The 20,634-nt window shown below is 42.5% G+C and overlaps 1 protein-coding gene across 1 annotated transcript in view; it reads left to right on the top strand.

Annotated features, from left to right (window-relative positions):
- Positions 1 to 20,634, top strand: part of LOC147117286 (ATP-binding cassette sub-family A member 13-like) — a 108,125-nt gene that overhangs the window by 10,445 nt on the left and 77,046 nt on the right. Inside the window, exons 3-6 of the mRNA XM_085988135.1 lie at positions 3,183 to 3,306; positions 4,543 to 4,679; positions 8,120 to 8,151; positions 10,657 to 10,829. Of these exons, the coding sequence (XP_085844261.1) occupies positions 3,183 to 3,306; positions 4,543 to 4,679; positions 8,120 to 8,151; positions 10,657 to 10,829 (466 nt within the window). The remainder of the gene's footprint in view (positions 1 to 3,182; positions 3,307 to 4,542; positions 4,680 to 8,119; positions 8,152 to 10,656; positions 10,830 to 20,634) is intronic.

Raw genomic sequence — 20,634 nt, 5'->3', positions numbered from 1 at the left:
GCATTTATCCACATTATACTGCATCTGTCATGCATCTGCCCAATCACCCCACCTGTCCAAATCATACTGGAGTTTCTCTGCATCCTCCTCATAGCACACACGCCCACCCAGCTTTGTATCATCTGCAAACTTGGAGATATTACATTTAGTTCCCTTGTCTAGACCATTAATATATATTGTGAATAGCTGGGGCCCTCGCACCGATTTCTACGGTACCCCACTAGTCATTGCCTGCCACTCGGAAAAAGACCCGTTTATTCCAACTCTTTGCTTCCTGTCTGCCAACCAGTTCTCTATTCAAGAGAGTAACTTACCCCCAATCCCATGTGCTTTAACTTTGCACGCTAATCTCTTATGCGGGACATTATCGAAAGCCTTCTGAAAGTCCAAATACACCACATCCACTGGTTCTCCCTTGTCTATTCTACCAGTTACATCCTCAAAAAATTCCAGTAGATGAGTCAAGCACGATTTACCTTTTGTAAATCCATGTTGACTTTGTCCGATCCTGTCGCTGTTTTCCAAGTGCTCTGCTATTATATCTTTTATAATGGACTCTAGCATTTTCCCCACTACTGATGTCAGGCTTACCGGTCTATAATTCCCTGTTTTCTCTCTACCACGGCCTTGAGAGTGGATTGACAAAAGATTCCTGAAATGGTTGCGATGTGAACAATTATTTCTGGCGCTGGATTCAGTTGTGACAAAGATTCAAGACTTTTCCTTTTTATTACAAATTTTGTTACCTTTTGCGTGCTGGCAGCCCTCATTTGGCAGCCATTTTCCTCCTTTCCTGTACAAATGCAACAAAGATTAACAATGTCAATCTTTGACGTCAGAGTTTTTGATAAATAAATAAATAATTCTGAAGTGGTAAAGGGGAAAGAAATTATTCGTAAAAAATGAGCATGCATGGAATTAGAGGTAATTTTATGACGGGTTAGAAATTGTTTGGGAGGCAGTGATAAAGGGAATGTATTCTCTGATTGGTGGGATGTGACAAGCGGTGTTCCCCAGGGATCTGTACCAGGGCCTCAGCTTTTCACCATATATATCAATGACTTGGATGAAGGATTAGATAGTTGTATATCCAAGTTTGCAGATGACACTGCATTAGGAAGCACCATAAGTTATGTGGATGGGAGCAGGAAGTTACAAAGAGACAGATTAAGTGAGTGGGTAAAATTATGGCAGATGGAGCTCAATGTGTGGAATTATGAGGTCATCCACTTTGGATCCGAGAGACTTGGAGCTATGGAGGAGCAAAGGAATTTACAAAGCTGCTTTATTATATTGAAATTTCTCACATTGCTGCACACAACAAATGATGCAGTGGGTGGAAATTCCCTTATGCCCTGTTACTGACCTGAAATGGGCCATGCGCACGAATCGTGTGCCCAACTGGGTGCCCTGAGGCCAGCCCAAAATTGGGCCTTGGGCCTGGTTAACATTCGTTGGTTGAGCTGCCAGCATCTGCCACGACTCCACAGACAGTGCACCCATTTAAAAGATGAATTTTAGGCTGCTGCCTTGCCTGAAGGCATGTCCTGGGGTGGAGATGTAGAGCGGTAACAGAAGGAAGCTGATCACGAGTACTGTGGAGTTGGGGCAGCCATCCTATAACTACTGGCTCCACAGGAACGTTTAAAAAAATGATATTAAAAAAAAAAGTAACCTTTTGGTGGCAGCCACTGTTTTGGCTGCAGTGGCCAGTGAAGAATTCCAAACAGAGCAGGTCTGGTTCTTGCTCCCTGCTCCGCTCTGCGATGTGTGTGGATTTGTGAAGGGTAGGTCATGTCCTACTAATCTAGTTTCTACATTGTCAGAATCAAGTATTCCTAGGTAAGCAAAGCATGTGTTATGTCAAAATGAAGGTCCCTCTGCTGTGCCCCCATAATGTACCTTTAGCTCTAAATCAGAAGAGTGCCCTCTGTTGTGCCAGCATAACATTTTCATTTGGCTCATCAGCTATCTATTTCTGAAATTAGATTGCCAATTCACACTGAATTGTCTTCAGTTTTGTGCCATGGGTCCATGCCCACTGAGAACTAGATTGAGACTGCCCAAAGTAATTTCATGTGTGACCTTTATTTTTTTTTATTAGTTCATGGTATGTGAGCATCACTGGCAAGGGCAGCATTTATTGCCCATCCCTAACTGCCCTTGAGAAGGTGGTGGTGAGCTGCCCCCTTCAACTGCTGCAGTCTGTGTGGTGAAGGTACTCCCACAGTGCTGTTAGGGAGGGAGTTCCAGGATTTTGACCCAGCGACGATGAAGGATCGTCGATATATTTCCAAGTTAGGATGGTGTGTGACTTGGTGGGGAACTTGGAGGTGGTGGTGTTCCCATGCACCTGCTGCCCTTGTCCTTCTAGGTGGAAGAGGTCGCGGGTTTGGGAGTTGCTGCCGAAGAAGCCTTGGCGAGTTGCTGCAGTGCATCTTGTAGATGGTACACACTGCAGCCATGGTGCACCGGTGGGGAGGGGAGTGAATGTTTAAGGTGGTGGATTGGGTGCCAATCAAGCGGGCTGCTTTGTTCTGGATGGTGTCGAGCCTCTTGAGTGTTGTTGGAGCTGCACTCATCCAGGCAAATGGAGAGTATTCCATAACACTCCTGACTTGTGCCTTTGTAGATGGTGGAAAGGCTTTGGGGAGTAAGGAGGTGAGACACCCGCCGCAGAATACCTAGCCTCTGACCTGCTCTTGTTGCCACAGTATTTATGTGGCTGATCCAGTTAAGTTTCTGGTTAATGGTGACCCCCAACATATTGATGGTGCTTTCCCAGATATTAAGGAACAGTGTGATAACCCATTGCACCAACTAGACACTTTTTTCTAAATTTCAAATGAAACAGAACCAGGACATATGAGTCCAAATATTAAATAAAATAATAGATTTCTATTCTATTTCCCAAACCTGAGTTAGCAATGATTCAGCAAATTTGTTTTGCTTAACTTTATATTTATTTAATTTTGTTGGTTTTAATATAACAATGATTTTGTTTTGAGTGAAGAAGTAAACTAAATCAGACAAAAATGCAAGGTAATAACACTATTTTTATAAAATTATGGCAATGTACACTGGTCAATAAGGTGGTTAAAAACTCTTAACAGAATTACATTAAATGCACAAATAAGTTTCACTTGGCCTTAATCTGATGTATTTTTCTCTCATACATTTAGGTTATTTGGAGCCTCGTACTTTGCCCAGCGGAGGTTTTTTCCCTTTCATTCAGAGTCTTTTTTGTGATGTTGGTTCAAACTGTCAGAGTACGGAGTACACAGGAGCAGACTCTCCCAAATCCAGGTACAAGACTCCAAAATGCTGTCTTTGTTGCATACCAAAGAAGGAAAAAATCTTCATATAGGGCTGGATAGTAACTTGCAGGTTGGCTGCTTTGACGTTGGGAATCCCAGAAAACTGGGTTTTCCCTCAGGTCCTGCCAAATGTTACGGCAGGACCTGATTAGCATATTTATCTCTGTTTCCTGGCCACAGCCAGCCGGAGCGAAATGCTGCCTAGCTGTCGGGCAGGTGGGCCTTCAGCACCAGGCCGCAGCCGGGAGAGGAGGGAGAAAGGGGATCGGAAAGGCTGGGCAGGGGGCGGTGAAGATCGGAGGCCAAAGGGAATCTAACAAAGCTCTGTAAACTGAATCTTCACTTCCTCACTTTTGAATTGAGATAAAGGTCAATATTCCAAAAACCTTTTTGATTACATTTTGTAGCTGTGCACTAGTGATCTGTGCACATCGACACCCAAATTCCACTGACCTCTGTGCCTGACCCTGCCGGAGCAGTGCTTGTCCTTGCTAACAAATGTAAAATCTTCTCACTCACGGACTAAACTTTATGATGGATCCAATGGATTTTTGTACTGAAAGTTAAAGGTTATATTATTTTCAAGCTAAAGCTACAGTAATCTTGAAGTTATTATCAACTTTAGCAAGCCTGGGAACTTTTTAACCTGCCGTGTACAGTTTATTATTCACTTTCAACTGATGCACAAAATTATGAATGGGATTCTGTGGGTTGTAGTGCAGGTTTTCTGTCAGACGGCAGTGATTGCTCGGGTTTATAGTTTCCTTATTATGTTTTCAGTTGTCTGTCCATCAAACAGAAATGTTGAATCGCGGCTGTGCACCCAGCGCCTCCCCAGTGGAAATCAGCATTTTTGTCACAGACTGCTACCTGTCCATGTTGGACGTGGACAGCAGTCAAGAATGGCACTTGAATATTTTTTTTTAATATACGTGGAAAATTGATGCAACAGTGGACTGGGGAGTAGCCATGGATTTAGAAATACCCGCTAAAATCAAATATCTTTCTATGATGCTCCAGACAGTAATGGAGAACAAGCACTCAGAAGTCCCTGTGATGTACAACTCACAGATCCAGTCAGTGCCATTTTTCATTGTGTCCTGCCATCTAATAGAATACAGGTTTTTGTATGTTGGTACACTTGTAAGATTGAATATTAACCACATATGCGAGGGCTCATGTTGTTTACAAAATGAACATCTCAGTAACATTTACTTTGTCACAGGTCATCGTTGGGGTTCACAGAGGAGAATGGGAGCAGCCTCCTGCTAAAAATACAAGATCTTGGAAAGGAGATCAATAACACCTTGGAAAAAGTATCCAGCTTACAAAACGATTTGAATGATTTGTTTGGACAGTCAGGTAACGTTGCGACACTAGTGTAAAATGTTTCATTTCAGTCGACATTTTAACAAATGCCAGCCGGAATAATGTCAGCAATACTTAGTGCTGTGGAATTGCTCTAATCAAGTGCTCTAGTGATGTACCAGTATTTGCCTAGGCAATGATACTGATGGGTGAGGGGAAACCAGGCTGCTCTGTTGCAAGGAGCCACTTTGCAGGTAAGAAAAGCCAGATAGACCCAGGGACACTTTGGAGCCTGGCTCATAGATGACAGAACTGGCTGATTGGAGGATAGGCCTGACCGGGCCAGGGTGCGCCATGTACAGTTGGGGGCGGGGGGGGGGGGCGGGGCGGTGCGAAGATCCACCAAACACTGGTACATCACTAGAAAGGATCGGATGTCTTGGAGAACCTGAGTGACTCAACTTGGAGGACCAGTCCCAGAGGGAGAGTCACTTTGTCCCAGGAAATCCCTAACTTCCCCAGGGCCTAGCATGCGTTTCAAGACCACAATTCTGCCCAGGTGCCCTTCAGTGTAAAGTCATTTAGGTTCCAATTGGTGCCACTTTGTTGCAGGTCTGAGTTGGTCCAAACCAAGGAGACATCTGTCAGTGACATTTGTCAAGAACCAACGGGAAAAAAACTTTCCAACTCTGAGAGGGTGCGAGTGAAGGAAAGTCAAACTTCATAAAATGGCCAAAGATCAAAGTAAAAGCAGAATGGCAATGGAAATCAAATCATGGGGGGATTTCAGTAGAACCTCCCCTATTTGACCATCTCCCACTAACTACATCTCATTGTGAATGAAACAATTAACTCTTTAAAGTTCTGACTGAAGGAGAAATTACAACATCACGATTTTTACTAGTTTATTTGGAGATCCCCGTCACTAAGAATCTATAATTAGGCTGACTCAGCGTCTGTCCTTTCTTGTGTAAGAATGTGTTTAGTTGGCCCAGCTGGCTGCAGTAACTGCTTAATTGTTGCTGCTTTGTTTCTGATAATCGATAAAGTTGAGATCGATTTACCAGACCAGCAAAATCTGAAATCCTTAAATTTATCACTAGATCTGCACAGGGCCCCAGACTGGCGCTCGGCCCCGTGCAATTACACGGGTAACACAGTCTTAACGCTGCCCCTGATGGTGCTGCCCAGAATCAGACCTTCGGTACCACACTTGGAATACTGTGCACAGTTCTGGTTTCCATATTATAAAAAGGATACAGAGTCACTGGAGAAGGTGCAAAAAAGATTCACAAGGATGATACCTGAGAGGATCTACTGATCAGGAAAGGCTGAACAGGCTGGGACTCTTTTCTCTAGAAAAGAGAAGGCTTGGGGTGACCTGATAGAGGCCTTTAAGATTATGAACGCGTCAGATAAGGTAGACGTAGTGAAAATGTTTCCACTTGTGGGAGAGTCCGAAATGAGAGGCCCAACCAGTCTTGTTGGTGTTTATCCTCTACATGAACAGTGGTCATAAGAACACTAATTAGGAGCAGGAGTAGGCCATTCAGCCCCTCGAGCTTGTTCTGCCATTGAATAAGATCATGGCTGATCTTCGACCTCAACATCACTTTCCCACCCGATCCCCATATCCCTTGATTCCCCTAGAGTCCAAAAATCTATCGATCTCAGCCTTGAATATACTCAATGGGCGGAATCTTACCTTCCAGGCCGAGTTCGAGGTGGGAATGCTGGTTTTCGGGTTCCAGGCCTGCCCTCAGCGACGTCTGACAACCAGATGCTATTTTGCCCTGATTGACATTGTTAAGCTCACCCTGCGGGCGTGCTGGCCAATTAAGGGAAAGCCGGTGTCAGATAATGTCAGTTGATGAAGCTTCATCTGCTGGTTTTCTTAAAGGTATATGCACCACATTTGTTTGACAGATGATTTGACAGTGTTTGACAGCATTGAGGTGCTGTGAAATGCCGACAATCACTGTCCAAAGGTGAGCCTTTGCACCTAGGCTCTCCAATTACTCTCTCCTTAGGATAAAACAGATGGCAGCTGCAGCTGAGATTGCAGAAGCCATCTGTCACTTCTCCCGATGAGATGAGGCTACACAAACACTTCACAGCTTGTCACCTGCAGAAACATCTAGCCACATTAAAAATTACTTTCACAACATTTCCTTACCTCTGATACTAACCAGTGTCCCATTGCATCCTTCACACCACTTCTGCAGCTGTCATCCAAACACCAACATAACAACAGACCCACAGCACGCCTCACTTACCCTGGCGGGATTCCCCGATGTCAGGAAGCCCACAGCAGCAGTCGAAATATTGGAAAAAGCCTCTTAACTGCCTGTTAACTACCTACAAAGATGCTGGGATCCTCATATGTTATCCTCCTTCTCGCATGCACCTCTTGCTTTCCTGCCCTCCCCTCACAACAACTCCATACTTGTGCCTTCCTCATTTCACACACTCAAGAAATGCAGCCTGCCCAAAATATTTTTGTTTAATTTTAGTTTGGTAGTGGTTCATTTAATTCAGTAACATTTCATCTGCAGTTAAAACCAGCTATGTTCAGAATCATGTCCCCAGTCTGATCAATATGAATGAGGCAAATATTTGGTTGTCTCTAAAGCTGTTGGTTTGAAAGGAGGAGCCAAGCCACATAGTTCAAATGAGAATCCACTTTTGTTCAGTTATATGCGTTGCATTACTGCCAGGTCCTTTTTCAGTTGATTCAAATCCATGAAGCCTGGAAACTTTTATCTGGGGTATTTATTTAGCTGGGACTGTTCAAATAATACAGTCAAACTGGACTTTCATAGCGACGAGTTAGACCAGTTTGCTCCCTTAGATGGTAACATTATAGGAAAAGAACAACTACATATATCAAAGTTGATTGCAAAATTAGAATTTAGCATAAAGATTGGGAACCATTCATTATTTTTCTTGTTTGAGGAGCTACTATAGTCCAACATTGACTATAAATAACTGTTATGTCACTCATTTGGTCATTTGTTCATCTATTGTTCAATAAACTTGTTTGGGAGTCACAGCTTATAAAATGTTCTTTTGTTAGTGTTGCTTTACTGTTTTGAAAACAAGGAGAATCTTATGGATGCACGGGATAGAGTCAGTAGCTAAAGAATTTTAAAGAAAGGCTTTCTCTTTGTTTTCCTGGGTATGCTATCAAAAACTTACCTAGATGTTAGGGACAATTATGGCTCTCTTGAAGCTGTAGAGAGCTAAGACATGTCTATGAGAGTCGTCTAAAATATAGAAACTCAAATATCTGCATAAGAAGGGCAGAAAAGATGCAAAAACATAACATGGAGTTCCATCCTTGATCCAAATTATATTCAGATTTCATGGAGTCGATCACATTTTCTCAATCTTTCCCCTGAATATTGTTTTGTGCCATGTGAAGATGCATCAGTCTTATTTGAGCTGAATCTGATTGCAAAGCTCTGCCTGACATGTCTTGTTTTCTTCTTTAGATACCACCGGACAGCTTGGATTATTAGCCATGGTAAGTGATTAAATCAATATATCAAATTAAAAAGGACTTTAGGAGAAGGTACGCATTAACCTGCCCATTACAGCCATTATTCAAGAAGGATTAAATATGATAAATAGAATCTTATTGATAAGCCAAAGTATCCGCTTAAATATTTTCCACAGTTGGTCATTTAACTGAAAAAGTTACAAACATCAACAGGTCTCCTGTTTGGTTCAGTGAGCAGCTGAGGATTGATTGATTTATGTTGAGTTAGCTGATTTCACTTTGGACCCCCGTAGGGAAATTATAATTGGCTTTAGCATTGCTGGGTTAGGGAGGGAAAAACTGGCCAAGGTTCATGCTTGTTCAGTGACTCCTGTTAGAAGTGTGTGTGCATGCGTACATCAGGTTCCCTTTGGCCGGGGAACCATACTAAAACAAGAGATCAACATTTTCAGGAGAGAGGGGAGCAGTGAAAATGTGGAAGAATAAATTTTAAAAATTGATAATAAAATGAAAAGTGGCAGTAGATTTACCAATGAATAGCTACTGCCTTATTCTTAGATTTATGTGAAGTGATTTTTTGAGAATTTTGTGCCAATCACAATAAGACAATATGAGCATGAACAGCTTTAGAAAATAGAATACTGGTGACTGTGACTATTTGCCAAATATACATACAGTGTAATGGAGAAATGCACTAAAAATAGAACAACAAGTATTAACTAATAACAATATAATTTTTCCTAGTCTTTACCATTATAACAATCTTTGGCTAAATAAAGCATAAATTGGATTTGTTAAACAAATATTGCAGCAATGGAACTAATTAATTATATTTAATGATAAGCACAGCAGCAATACTCCTAAAAGGCAGATATTTAGTAATAGATGAGTGAAGTTCTTAACTTAATTAAACCAAATGCAATGTGTATGTTTCTTGTTTCTTTATATTTTGCAATGTTTGCAACAATTATTTCTCTGCTTGTTCTGAATCAGCCTGTTAGTAATGTAGCTTACTTCAACTAAACTGGTTAATGTAAATTACTGCAGAAAATGTAATTTATCACAAATTGCTATTGTTTTTTTCAAATCAACGAGAACTCCATTGAAAGTGGTTTCTACAAAAACAACTGCCAACAGATTTCAAAAAATTGTGCCTGTATGGTGTGAATATCTTTGTTTACAATATGTTAGGCATAAAGGAAAACGGGTATAGTTAGCTGTATAAAATGTAATTTATCTACCATCCAATAGGGGTGAAGGCTACTTGAAATGGTCTAGATTGGACTGTCTTTGGTTCATACACTGAGGAGTCGATTTTCCTGGAGCCGTCAAGCGGGGTTTCAGGCGTGTGGGGGGTGGGGGGGGGGGAAATCCCGATTTTGGGGGTCCCGACACCATCCCGCCCAAAACCTGCCTCCACGTAAGTTTCAGGGGAGGCGGGTACCCGCCGACCTGAGGTGGGAAGGGATTAGTGCCAATTAACTGCCTGTTAACAGGTAGTTAACAGGCAGTTTTTAGCCTAATCCCTATTTTGAGGGGTGTCGTGTGGGATTCCCGATGGCTCCAAACAATGCCAGGTTAGGGCAGGCGGGCCGTCGGGTTGAAGGACTTGAAGGGGTCGCGATGTTGGTGTTCAGGTGAGTGATGGGTGCATGAGTGCAAAGGTAAGTGTGTTTGGTGTGTTTAAAGTGTGTAAAGAAATTTAAATTACCTTTACTTACCTTAACAGCCTTTCCTCCTCTAGGTTTTGGGAGTCCATCACTCAGCCGGCACTGAAAGCAAAATGGCTGCGAGCTGTCAAAAGTGACAGCCTTCAGCTTTCATTGCTGGTGAGACTTCTAACTGAGTCTGTATAGAAGGACTCGGGTTAGAAGTCAGACTGTCAGTGTTTGACAGCTTCAAACAACTGTGAAACACTGATATTTCATCTGTCAAGACCTCTTGACAGATGAAATTTCAGTCTGTGACGTCCTGTTGCCGGGTGGCCCTTAATTGGCCTGCTGAGCCCACTGGGCGGGCTTAACAAGGTCAATCAAGGGAAAATCGCATGGATTGGCCGAACGTCGATGTAGGCGGGACTAAAACCCGAAAGTTGTAGTCCCGCCTCCTTCCCGACAGCTTTATGAAAATCTACCCCTGAATGTTTGAATTTGATCCCAGTTCAGATGCTTCACGTTAAGCATACTGTCTACTTTTAAAACTATTTACCAATAGCAGAAACAGAAATATGGAAACATGAAAACTTTGGTGCGTCACTACTACTCTGACAGTGGACATTTCAGGTGGCATTTTCTTAAAGGGGGCAGCCACATCTGAACCCTATTTTCAAATTGGGGGTAGTTGGGAACAGATCTGAAATGGCTCAATTTGAAGCACAATAAATTACAAATTCACATTCACACTTATCTCTACCCATACTCTACTTTTATCTTTTCTTGCTTGTACAAGTAAATTTTGAAAGTAATACAATTCTTCAAAGAAAGTTTCTGAATTTAAGGCAAATTCAATTTGCTTACATTATATTTTTAGGTGGATTTGAATCAAATAGAGGAAATCATTTACAAAGTAGAAAGAACTCATAACAAAACATATACCTGGGACGTTCTTTTTAATCTACCTAAGCTACTGGAAACCCTGATGAATGAAGACTTTTTAAGCAGAGGGACTAATGTGATGGCCGACACAGTGATGGATCTAAAAAGGTAGAAATTCACCTCCTATTATAGTTTTAATAAATAACTAATTATTTTCTTGATCCTCAAAATCTTTTGTGGTTCAGTAATTATTGATTACATGTATTTTAATAGAAATTTCATTCACCTAAAATTTTTGATTGCCCGTGTGTTTGGGGAGTGAGAAAGAGACAGAGACATATAGAATGTGGAAACAGGCCTGGGAAACTGTGATCAGAATCAGGGAAATGCAAGCTGGGGCTAATGATGTACAGTAGCCCTAAACCCAACTTGTCTGTATTACATTAAAAGTTTTATGCAGTTTATGCTTCCTGTGCTTACAGGACGGTCATATCACGCTATTTCTGTCACGTCTGAATATTAGGTTTAGGTTGGAGAAGTTTAAATTTTCCATGTAGTTACATTATACTTTTTTTTAAAGTACCTAACAAGCATAAAACCGTCCTGCTCATAGCAGAAACCAACTTTTAACAGCAGAGGTGAAAGATGTGGAGACCCAGATGAGGGTTTCGGCCAGGGACGATGTACGTATCATGGCTGATGGAAGTCTGAGTGGCATGTGTCTTGCTTGGAGGGTGGGTGTCAGCAGAAGGAAGCTAAGACCTATTGGGGGCTCGGGCTTGGGGTGAGAACGTGGGTGAGAGGGTGCAGTAGCCAGTAGAATTTGGGGTCTTGGTGGGGTAAAATGGAGCTGTGAGTCTTGTCAGTGGGGTGCAGTGGCTATTGGACCTTCAGCATTCTGGTGGGGGTAAAGGGGTTGCAGTTGTCAGTGAGGCTTAGGGTCCTAAAGAGGATAGGCAATGGCTGCTTGGTGTCCTTGTGAGGGCAGGGATGCTGTGTCTGGTGGTGGTTCAGGGTCCTAATGCGGGGAAGGGGGGTTGCATCAACCAGTAACAGTTCAATGCCCTAGCTGGCAATAGGATGCAACAGTCAATAGATTTTCTGCAGAACTTTCCTGCTTTATAAAGTCCCATATTATTAATTGGCAGTATTTGCTGTTTAAATACAACTGGACATTTATACTTTAGGTATTTATACTATACCTAAAAGCCACCCAAGACCTGTGCCCTGACCAGTGCATTGATAATGTGGCCTGCAGCCCTTGGCAGCTCCCTTCCTCATCCCAACAACCAGCCACCACCCAGCCATATGAACAGAAGAAAGAACAGAAAGAGAGACAGAAAGAAGCTGAAGAGAGAGAGAGAGACAGAAACAAAAAGAGTTAGAGAGCATAGATTAAACATTAAGCTCAACGGAAGGTTGAGGAACATCACCTCATCTTTTGTTTAGGCACTTTACAACCTTCTGGACTCAACATTGATTTCAATAACTTCAGATCATAACCACTATTTTTAGAACAGCCTAAAGCGTTTTACAGCCAATGAAGTACTTTTTGAAGTGTAGTCACTGTTGCAATGTAGGAAATGCGGCAGCCAATTTGCACACAGCAAGGTCCCACAAACAGCAACGTGATAATGACCAGATAATCTGTTTTAGTGACGTTGATTGAGGGATAAATATTGGCCAGAGATAACTCCGCTGCTCTTCTTAGAAATAGTGCCATGGATCTTTTACGTCCACCTGAGAGCAGACGGGTTTAATGTCTCATCCGAAAGATGGCACCTCCGACAGAGTAGCACTCCCTCGGTACTGCACTGGAGTGTCAGCCTAAATATTTGTGCTCAAGTCTCTGGAGTGGGACTCTGAACCCACAACCTTCTGACTGAGAGGTGAGAGTGCTACTGACTGAGCCACGGCTGACACACTGCTGGTAATGGTTCTGCTGTTGCCATTTACACCACCTCTAGACCCATCTTTTATTTCTTTACTTGTCCCATTGCCACCCCCTTTTGTCATTTAATCACCCCAGCTTTCCACCCTATCACTATCCTTTCCCTTTGTTCTTTCATCCGTTTCCTTGTCCTTTTCCTGCCTTTGTACTTGATTAAAACCTGTTACATCTTTAACTTGTTCCAGTTCTGACGAAAGGTCATTGACCTGAAATGTTAACTCTGTTTCTCTCCAAACAGATGCTGTCTGACCTGCTGAGTATTTCCAGCATTTTCTGTTTTTATTTCAGATTTCCAGCACCCGCAGTATTCTTCTTTTGTGATAAATTCAACATTGTTATGCCTGATTTACAAGCGAAAAATGAGTGCAACAATGATGAATTTACCAAAGCTGAATTTACCAAAGCTGAATTCGTCAACACCTGTTTTTAGGCGGCTCTGGCAACCAGCTAAAATGAGTCGGCTCCTGCACCGCGTACTCCCCCACCCCACCCGAACTTACCTGTGGGTCTGAGCTAACCCCAAATTCGAAGGGCCTGGATCAGCAAAGCACGCCAGATTTATTCCAGTGAGGCCTGAGAACGGATTTAGGATGGTCCTCGGGTCTTTCTCTCTTGGTGTGCAAGTCCACCCTGCCGACCATTTTGCCCCTGTTATCAAATTTAGGCCCTTGGGACAGCGAAGTAGAAGAGAGAGAGGGTGATAGCAACACAAGGGCAACAGAGACAATAAAGTGTGTGAGTATCTTATGACTTACCATGAACTATGGCAGGGGAGATCTATGGTAACAGATAAACCCTGAAGCTGTATTAAACCAATAGAAGTAATAAAGCTTACAAGCACTGTAGGTTTATTACACCCTTAGCTGTAATGCTGCTTCACAAATGTCACGGAGTTATGGGATACTGGTGAAGTGCTGAGAATGGCATGGAAATGCATATTTTGAATCATCAGTAAACAAAAAGGACCATATCTTTATTCTGCAAAAAACAGACACAATTCGAGAATACTGACAAAGTTTTCTGAGACCCTGCATCACTGGCAGGGCTTCATATGTAGCGGCAGCTCATCGGAATATTGTGGGCACATTGTCCATGATTTTTTCCATCCACTAATGTCAATGGATGCAAAAATGTGTTGAGTGCACTCTTAATATTCTTATAAGCCTCTTGCTGTGTGCACTTTTGGTTAGGACATGATTTGAACCCCCAGTTGCATTATAGGCTTCATTATTTATAATTTTCCCCACTTTCTCGTCCCCCGGCATTGCTGAATTACTGTACCCAGGAATGACTAGACCAATAGTACACGGGAAAGCACAAAATCAGTAATGTTGGGTGTGAGAAGCTTAGTAGGTTTTGGAATCAAATGATGTCAATCATTCTTATGATTTGTCTCCAGAGTGAATTGCTGCCTGTTAATTGTCAGCCACCTACTTTAAGTACCTTTTGTATAATTTATGCTATAGTTAACCTTTGTTGCTGCTTTTGACATTTTTTTGCCAGTGCCATTGGATGATAAGGTAAAATGACAAAAGATCTCACAATATTAGGTAGGGTACATATAATTATGTTGGGCCTCACAGGACATCATTTTCTTTTGGGTAAAGATTACAAAAGCATAATGTCATCCTCCAAGTAATGCAATATGTGCACCCTATATTTTTCATGCCTGATCTTTTTGGGAATACCCGGTATTGCATCAGGTATGGAGGAGGAAGTTCACTGGCACTGAAAGGTAATGGGTATGGAACATATATGAATTTATACAATTGATTTAACATGGGGCTGTAAACCTGCAGGGAACTGAACATATGATGCAACAGCATTGTTGAGTCATGTACCAAAAAGGCCAAGTGATTGAAACTTTATTGTTTGGATTACATTCATTCAAGTGTGTCAAAAAAGCCAATAGTCATGTGATATCTTGTGAGCATTACAGCTGGAATGTGTGCATTAACACAGGACAAAGATGCTAAGCACTGTATGAGAGGAAGCAGTCTATTTTTATCTTAACTGGTTAATGTTGTCAGTAATTTTTAAAGTTCAATTATTGTTTCTCCCCCCACAAAATGTTCCCCTTTCACTCCTGAAGGCGGTCACTCATGCTGGATAGAGTTCTATGAGCTCTGGCAGAACTCCAGTACCTCATGCAAATGGAATTCAATTTTGTGTGTGAGCCGAAACAATGATTACTGCCCGATGACTTAATTGTATTTGCAATGTACCTGAGCCCAATCTGACACCCACAGAAATGCACACTCCAGCATGAGTCACTAAATAGTGAATCGAAATGCAAACTGTAGCACAGAATAGAGATTTAACCAGGGAACTTCCCTAGTCTGTATTGCTTGGCATAGTAGGAACACTGGAATCAATACCCTGCCAAGAATATTCCTCAAGGGCAGCAGATGAGTCCTTACCACCTTTATCTTAAACACCAGACAGTTCCTTGATGAGGAGTTAACACCCAGTCTATGCCTAGGAGTTACCACCAAGCTATCTTACATCAGCCAATTCAGATTTTATTCACACTTACACTACCAAACTCCTATCACGGTCCACACAAGCTACTGAGTGAATGAATTAGTCCTTTCTTGCTAACTATCAAAGAAGTCAGACAACAAAGTCATGAACAGAGAGACCTGGGGGTATGTGTGCACAAATCGTTGAAGGTGGCAGGGCAGGTTGAGAAAGCAGTTAAAAAGGCTTATGGGATCCTGGGCTTCATAAATAGAGGTATAGAGTACAAAAGTGTGGAAATTGTGATGAACTTGTATAAAACACTGGTTCAGCCCCAACTGGAGTACTGCGTCCAATTCTGGGCACCACATTTGAGGAAGGATGTGAAGGCCTTAGAGAAGGTGCAGAGAATGATTCCAGGAATTCAGTTACGTTGATAGACTGGAGAAGCTGGGGTTGTTCTCCTTGGAGCAGAGAAGATTGAGAGGAGATTTGATAGAGGTGTTCAAAATCATGAGTGGTCTGGACAGAGTAGATAGACTGTTCCCATTGGCGGAAGGGTCGAGAACCAGAGGATACAAATTTAAGGTGATTGGCAAAAAAATCAAAGGTGACATGAGAAAAAAAAATTTACTCAGCGAGTGGTTAGGATCTGGAATGCACTGCCTGAAAAGGGTGGTGGAGGCAGACTCAATCACAGTTTTCAAAAGGGAGTTGGATAAGTATCTGAAGGAAAAAAATTTGCAGGGCTACAGGGAAAGGGTGGGGGAGTGGGACTAGCTGAAGTGCTCTTGTAGAGAGCCGGCATGGGCTTGACGGGCTGAATGGCTTTCTTCTGTGCTGTAACCATTCTATGATTCTATGAACTAACAATTGTTTATTAACCTTAAAATCCTAGTTAACAGCACTTTAACATTGAATATGCAAATAATTAGTAGCTAGGGTTAATTGACAAAATAAATAACAAAGGTTACAAAGGCAGTTCAGTGATATCACAGTAATTCAGCATTAACTGCTTACTGATTAATTGATTTGTAGGTTATCAGGGGTAATCAGTAATCACCAGTACCTAGACATGCCAAGCCGCTTGTTTACTCCTGAGCTTCTCAGATCGTTGCTCACAAACGACAAAACCTTCAACTTTGGCGGGGATGTAGAATGGGCGGTAGTGGATCAGTCGGCTGTTATACACCCTACATGATTTTCCTTTCCATTGGCTTTAATTCTGGGAAAGGAAAGGGAAATGGGAGAGAAACTAAAGAGAGACAGGGGGAACCTGTGGTGGGGAGGGTTGTCTTGGTGAGTAAGGGAAAAAGGTGGAAGCAGCCGAGGCAGCTGAATGGATTGTTGTAATCTTAGTGACAAAGAGGTCCATGAGCTCCTGCACTTATTGTTTGGCTTAAGTTTAGAGGGTCAGGAGAGGAATATAAGGAGACAGTTGGTAGTGCAGAAAAGATGCTGAGGGGTATCTTTGCTCCCCAGGCTGATCCTGCAGTAGTGAGCAGTTTTGGTCGAGGACACTAAGGCTCAATGATGCTTACGGTCCAGCCTGATCTGGTGATGGATGGCTAAACCAGTTGTGTGCCAGAGACTCTTAAGACTGTGCCCCTTGGACTTGAGGGAGTGAAGATGGAGGCCATACCAGGGAACCAGGACGGCAGAGAGTAAAGGTTTTGCTGACAACAAGGTTATCAAAGGTGATGGTGGCAGATCGATGGCTGCAGAATTATTGTGGCGAATGGAGGACCACAGGCTAGGCAGTTGGGTTTTGAAAGTACGGTTGTAAGTGCTTTGGTGGAGAGTTACAGAAGGAAGCGGGATTGGAAGGTGTAGGGGGATGTTATTCTTGAGGGATGCAAGGAAATGGTTGGAGGTGGAATTGTCAGTGATTGAGCCCATGGAAGGTAGAGAGACCAGGGGAGGTGGCTGTGAATATGAGTAGGAGAGTTTGTATAGAGGGAGAGGTTTAGGGAGGACAGGGGTGCAGTGAATATTAACAGTAAAAGTGTTGTCAGAGGAGTGGTGGGGCCGATTATGGACCAAAATGGAGATCTATAGGTGGAGGCAGAAGGCATGGCTGAGGTACTAAATGAGTACTTTGGTTACCATCCATGAGCCAAGTTTCAGTCAAAGCCAGGATGTCAATATACCAACAATAAGGTCACTGCTTTTGAAAGTGAGAGAAAAGCCTGCTTTTCTTGTGCTGCTGTACATTCTCCAGAACTAGTTGCACGCTATACACCACTCCCTTTTATAGCATAGGCTTAGAATACTTGCACTGGAATGTCAGGATACAAAAGAGGGAAACCAGGTGAATGCGGATCACCTTCACTTCACAGTATTAGCACAGACACAGCTCTCACGTCTAAGTGAAACACTGATATGTGTGGATTCAATATAAAGTTTTACTGTGTCTCACTGTAAAAGAAATGCACTGTTCTACTTATCTGTATGAATTTGCAATCAGTTCTCCTAGTTCTTTTTTGTAAATCTTACTGTTGATGATGGTCTGATATAATTAAGTGTACATAGATAATTTAAGCCTCACAACCAGACTGCAGAACAATGAGGTCATTGCAGAAGTATTGCAATGTATTAAAAATCAAAATGTTCCTGAGAAATTAAGAAAATATCCTGAGTTCAAAATAACAAAAGTACCAAAAACTGAAAATACTGAGTCAAAAGCCTAAGGAGAAATTCCAGAAATAAAGGTAAACAAAACATGAGGTTACAAGACTGATTAATTCTCACTGACAGGAAGTTTGAAGTCTGCTCTTAATATCACTAACAATCAGTCTGGTAAGATAATATTTTTGTGCCTGAAATCTTTATTTAGAGACAGATTTTCTCCTTCTATAAGATTTTGCAATAGAAATGGCACTTGCTGTAGAGGTGTGAACATTGAAATTGTCTCTTTGAGGGCAATATACAAATGCTTAAAATAAATGGGTTAGTGCCACTGAAATTAGGACCTTTGAAAATTGAAATAAATGGGATTGTGTCTCTTTTAAAATAGCAGGCAAAGGAATTTAATACCAATATGGTTGATTTTAATCCTGGCCAGGTTTGGGCGGGTGGGGGCGCGAAGTGAGTACAAGGTGCGCTCGCTGACCTAAGTTTCAGGCCCAGGCTATTTTAACTCCCAGGCCTCATCTACATCCTGAAATGGGCAGAAAGCGGCAGCTGGCCAGCGGGTGGGAGAGGGTGTTCAGGCATCCTGAGGCAGCTGGCTGTCACTAAGGGAAGACTCGCTGGAAAGCAAGTAAATCAGGGTGTTCGCTGGAGAGAAGGGGGTGAGTCCAGCTCAGGGAAAGTCGTGACTTTACTAATCGGGCAAGAGGAGCCCTCCTGCTCCTCCTGGTCCCATAAAGGAAAGTTTTAGACCTACATTGCAGGAGCTTTTTTGTCGGCAGACCAACTACAGTTCTGCTTCAGCCTTGCGGGAAGGACACAGAGGCTTCCCTGCTCAAGCTCCACTTAAAATGCAATTGGCATTGATGTAAGAATACCCTGATTCACTTAAATTCATGAGGCCCCTCTTTTGGTGGGCTTTTGGTGGGCGCCTCATCTGGCTGGAGAACCCTGCAGGTTAAAATCCAAAATGGTCAAGTTGTGAGCGGGTAAGTAACCTACTTGTTTTTAACCACCCACCTGCACAGATTCTTTTGCAATAAATCCATTTAAATCGAAAAATATTTTACTTCATGTCAACCCTGACATTGGTGAGTTTAACGAATGTGAGGATTTTTTCATATCACTATGCCAGTGATGCAAGTAAATAGCACAAGCCGTATAAGGGAGTCTGGGTGGTTTGAACAAGCCTCTGTTTTAAATGTTAAATCCTGTGAGGATATGAAGAGTGGGTGATTGTCATGACTTTCATTTCTCTTTCAGTTAGTGTTCATATGCAGCTTAGAACAGCTCTAAACTGTCAGTTTGTTTGTGTACACAAAATCCCAGCAGCAGCAGTAGCATGCGTTCTGTGGCAATTTACACCATTAAATGTTCAATTAAATGATACAGAAGTGTAAGAGGAACTTTATTATTGGTGTATCGTGGCTGGCTAATTTTCTTTTATTCCCTCTATCAAATTCAGGTTTTATGAAATTAGCTGGAGGGAAATCACAACCAGCTGTCATTTACTGATTGGCAACTGGTAAAATCCACTCAAAAGAAACTTAGAAAAATCAATAATAAAAACAAAAGCGGAGAAAGCTGGAAACACGTCGTCAGCCTCAGTGGGGCAGAGACAGACAAGTTAAAGGAGTCAAAGGTGGACCAATTGAAAGTGTGGAATGGGTGGTAATTAGAAGCTAGTTAGTAATATTCTTAAGATCAGAGTGGGAGCAGGAAACATCAGTCACAGATTGAAGTCTTATCCTCCATTGATGACTGTGTTAAAATCAGCTTGAATGGGACTGGAACAAAGCAGGGGCGATTTTAACCCACCCTGTCCAGCAGCAACTGGGTGGACAGCTCGTTTAAAATCATTGTAGATTACCACTCTGTTCCTGCTGTGTTCCCGCTGACTGCCATTTGAACTGTGAAGTTTTTTTAGTTGGATGAGGCGCCCACCAGAAACAGGCTAGGGCCTCATGAATACATGCAAATCAGGTTCCTATGACGATATTAGGACCCCGATACCATATTAACTCAAAATCACAGAAGTCTAGCCCAGCCCAGCCCAACTCCCAAGTAAAATATAGTGGGATTGGTCTTTCAGAGGCAGTGGAATTTTTTTTTAAAGGGGCACTCAGTTGCAGGCAATTGGATCGTAAGATATGTGTGCCATTGTGCTGTTTAGGTTGCCAGGAGAGCTTCCTGCTTCCATGTTGCTTCTTTCCAATATTTTTTGTCTTACTTACTCTGAATAAGCTCTATCTGCTTATCATGGGTGCTATTACTGCCAGTTTGATTTGGATGGAGGAAGACGTGGAGTAAGAGGCAGCAGCCTCAGCAACCAGCATGAACAGCAGCTGGGCCTTTTAGAAGGCAGCAGATGAAGGAGGCTGCTCATAGGAGCCCAGCACACAGGGCGTATAGGTCAAGAATGAGTTTCTTGGATTGATCTGAAGAGCAGTGCTTCAGGAGGCTGCACTTCTCCAGGCAGGCTGTTGCAGACCAGGTACGATGGTATAGTGGCATTATCAGGTTCCTGACTGCATATGCTAAAACAGACTCTGCCAGCGTAGGGTGGGTGTCATTGACTTCTGCTCAGTTGAGCAGCTTAAAATTGCGATCGGTCAAATCCCAGCGGCTTCAGGGCACATAAGTAACTTGGGGGTGATTTTAGCTGCCCACCCACCTGGTGTCTGCTGGTATTAACCCCTGTGGAGTTCTAATTGAGGTCAGAGGAGATAATGAGGACAAGTGTTACCTAGTTCTCTTCGTACTGAAACCGGTTTCTCTTTTGACCGATGGTAACCTCAGCGAGGTTGTTGACACATTTTCCACTGAAGGCTGCCTTTCTCAACATTTGCTAGTGGCTGTAATATGAGCTCTTCTATAAGTGAAATATTTTCATGGGTTTAAATTTGAGAGTGTCTGAACTGGGTTGGTTAC

Source organism: Somniosus microcephalus, chromosome 5, assembly GCF_052327205.1.
Source record: "Somniosus microcephalus isolate GS21.2 chromosome 5, FLI_Smic_1.0, whole genome shotgun sequence".
Classification (NCBI taxonomy): Eukaryota; Metazoa; Chordata; class Chondrichthyes; order Squaliformes; family Somniosidae; genus Somniosus; species Somniosus microcephalus.
Note: the sequence above shows the minus strand (reverse complement) of the source record. Positions and strands in the feature narration are given on the sequence as shown.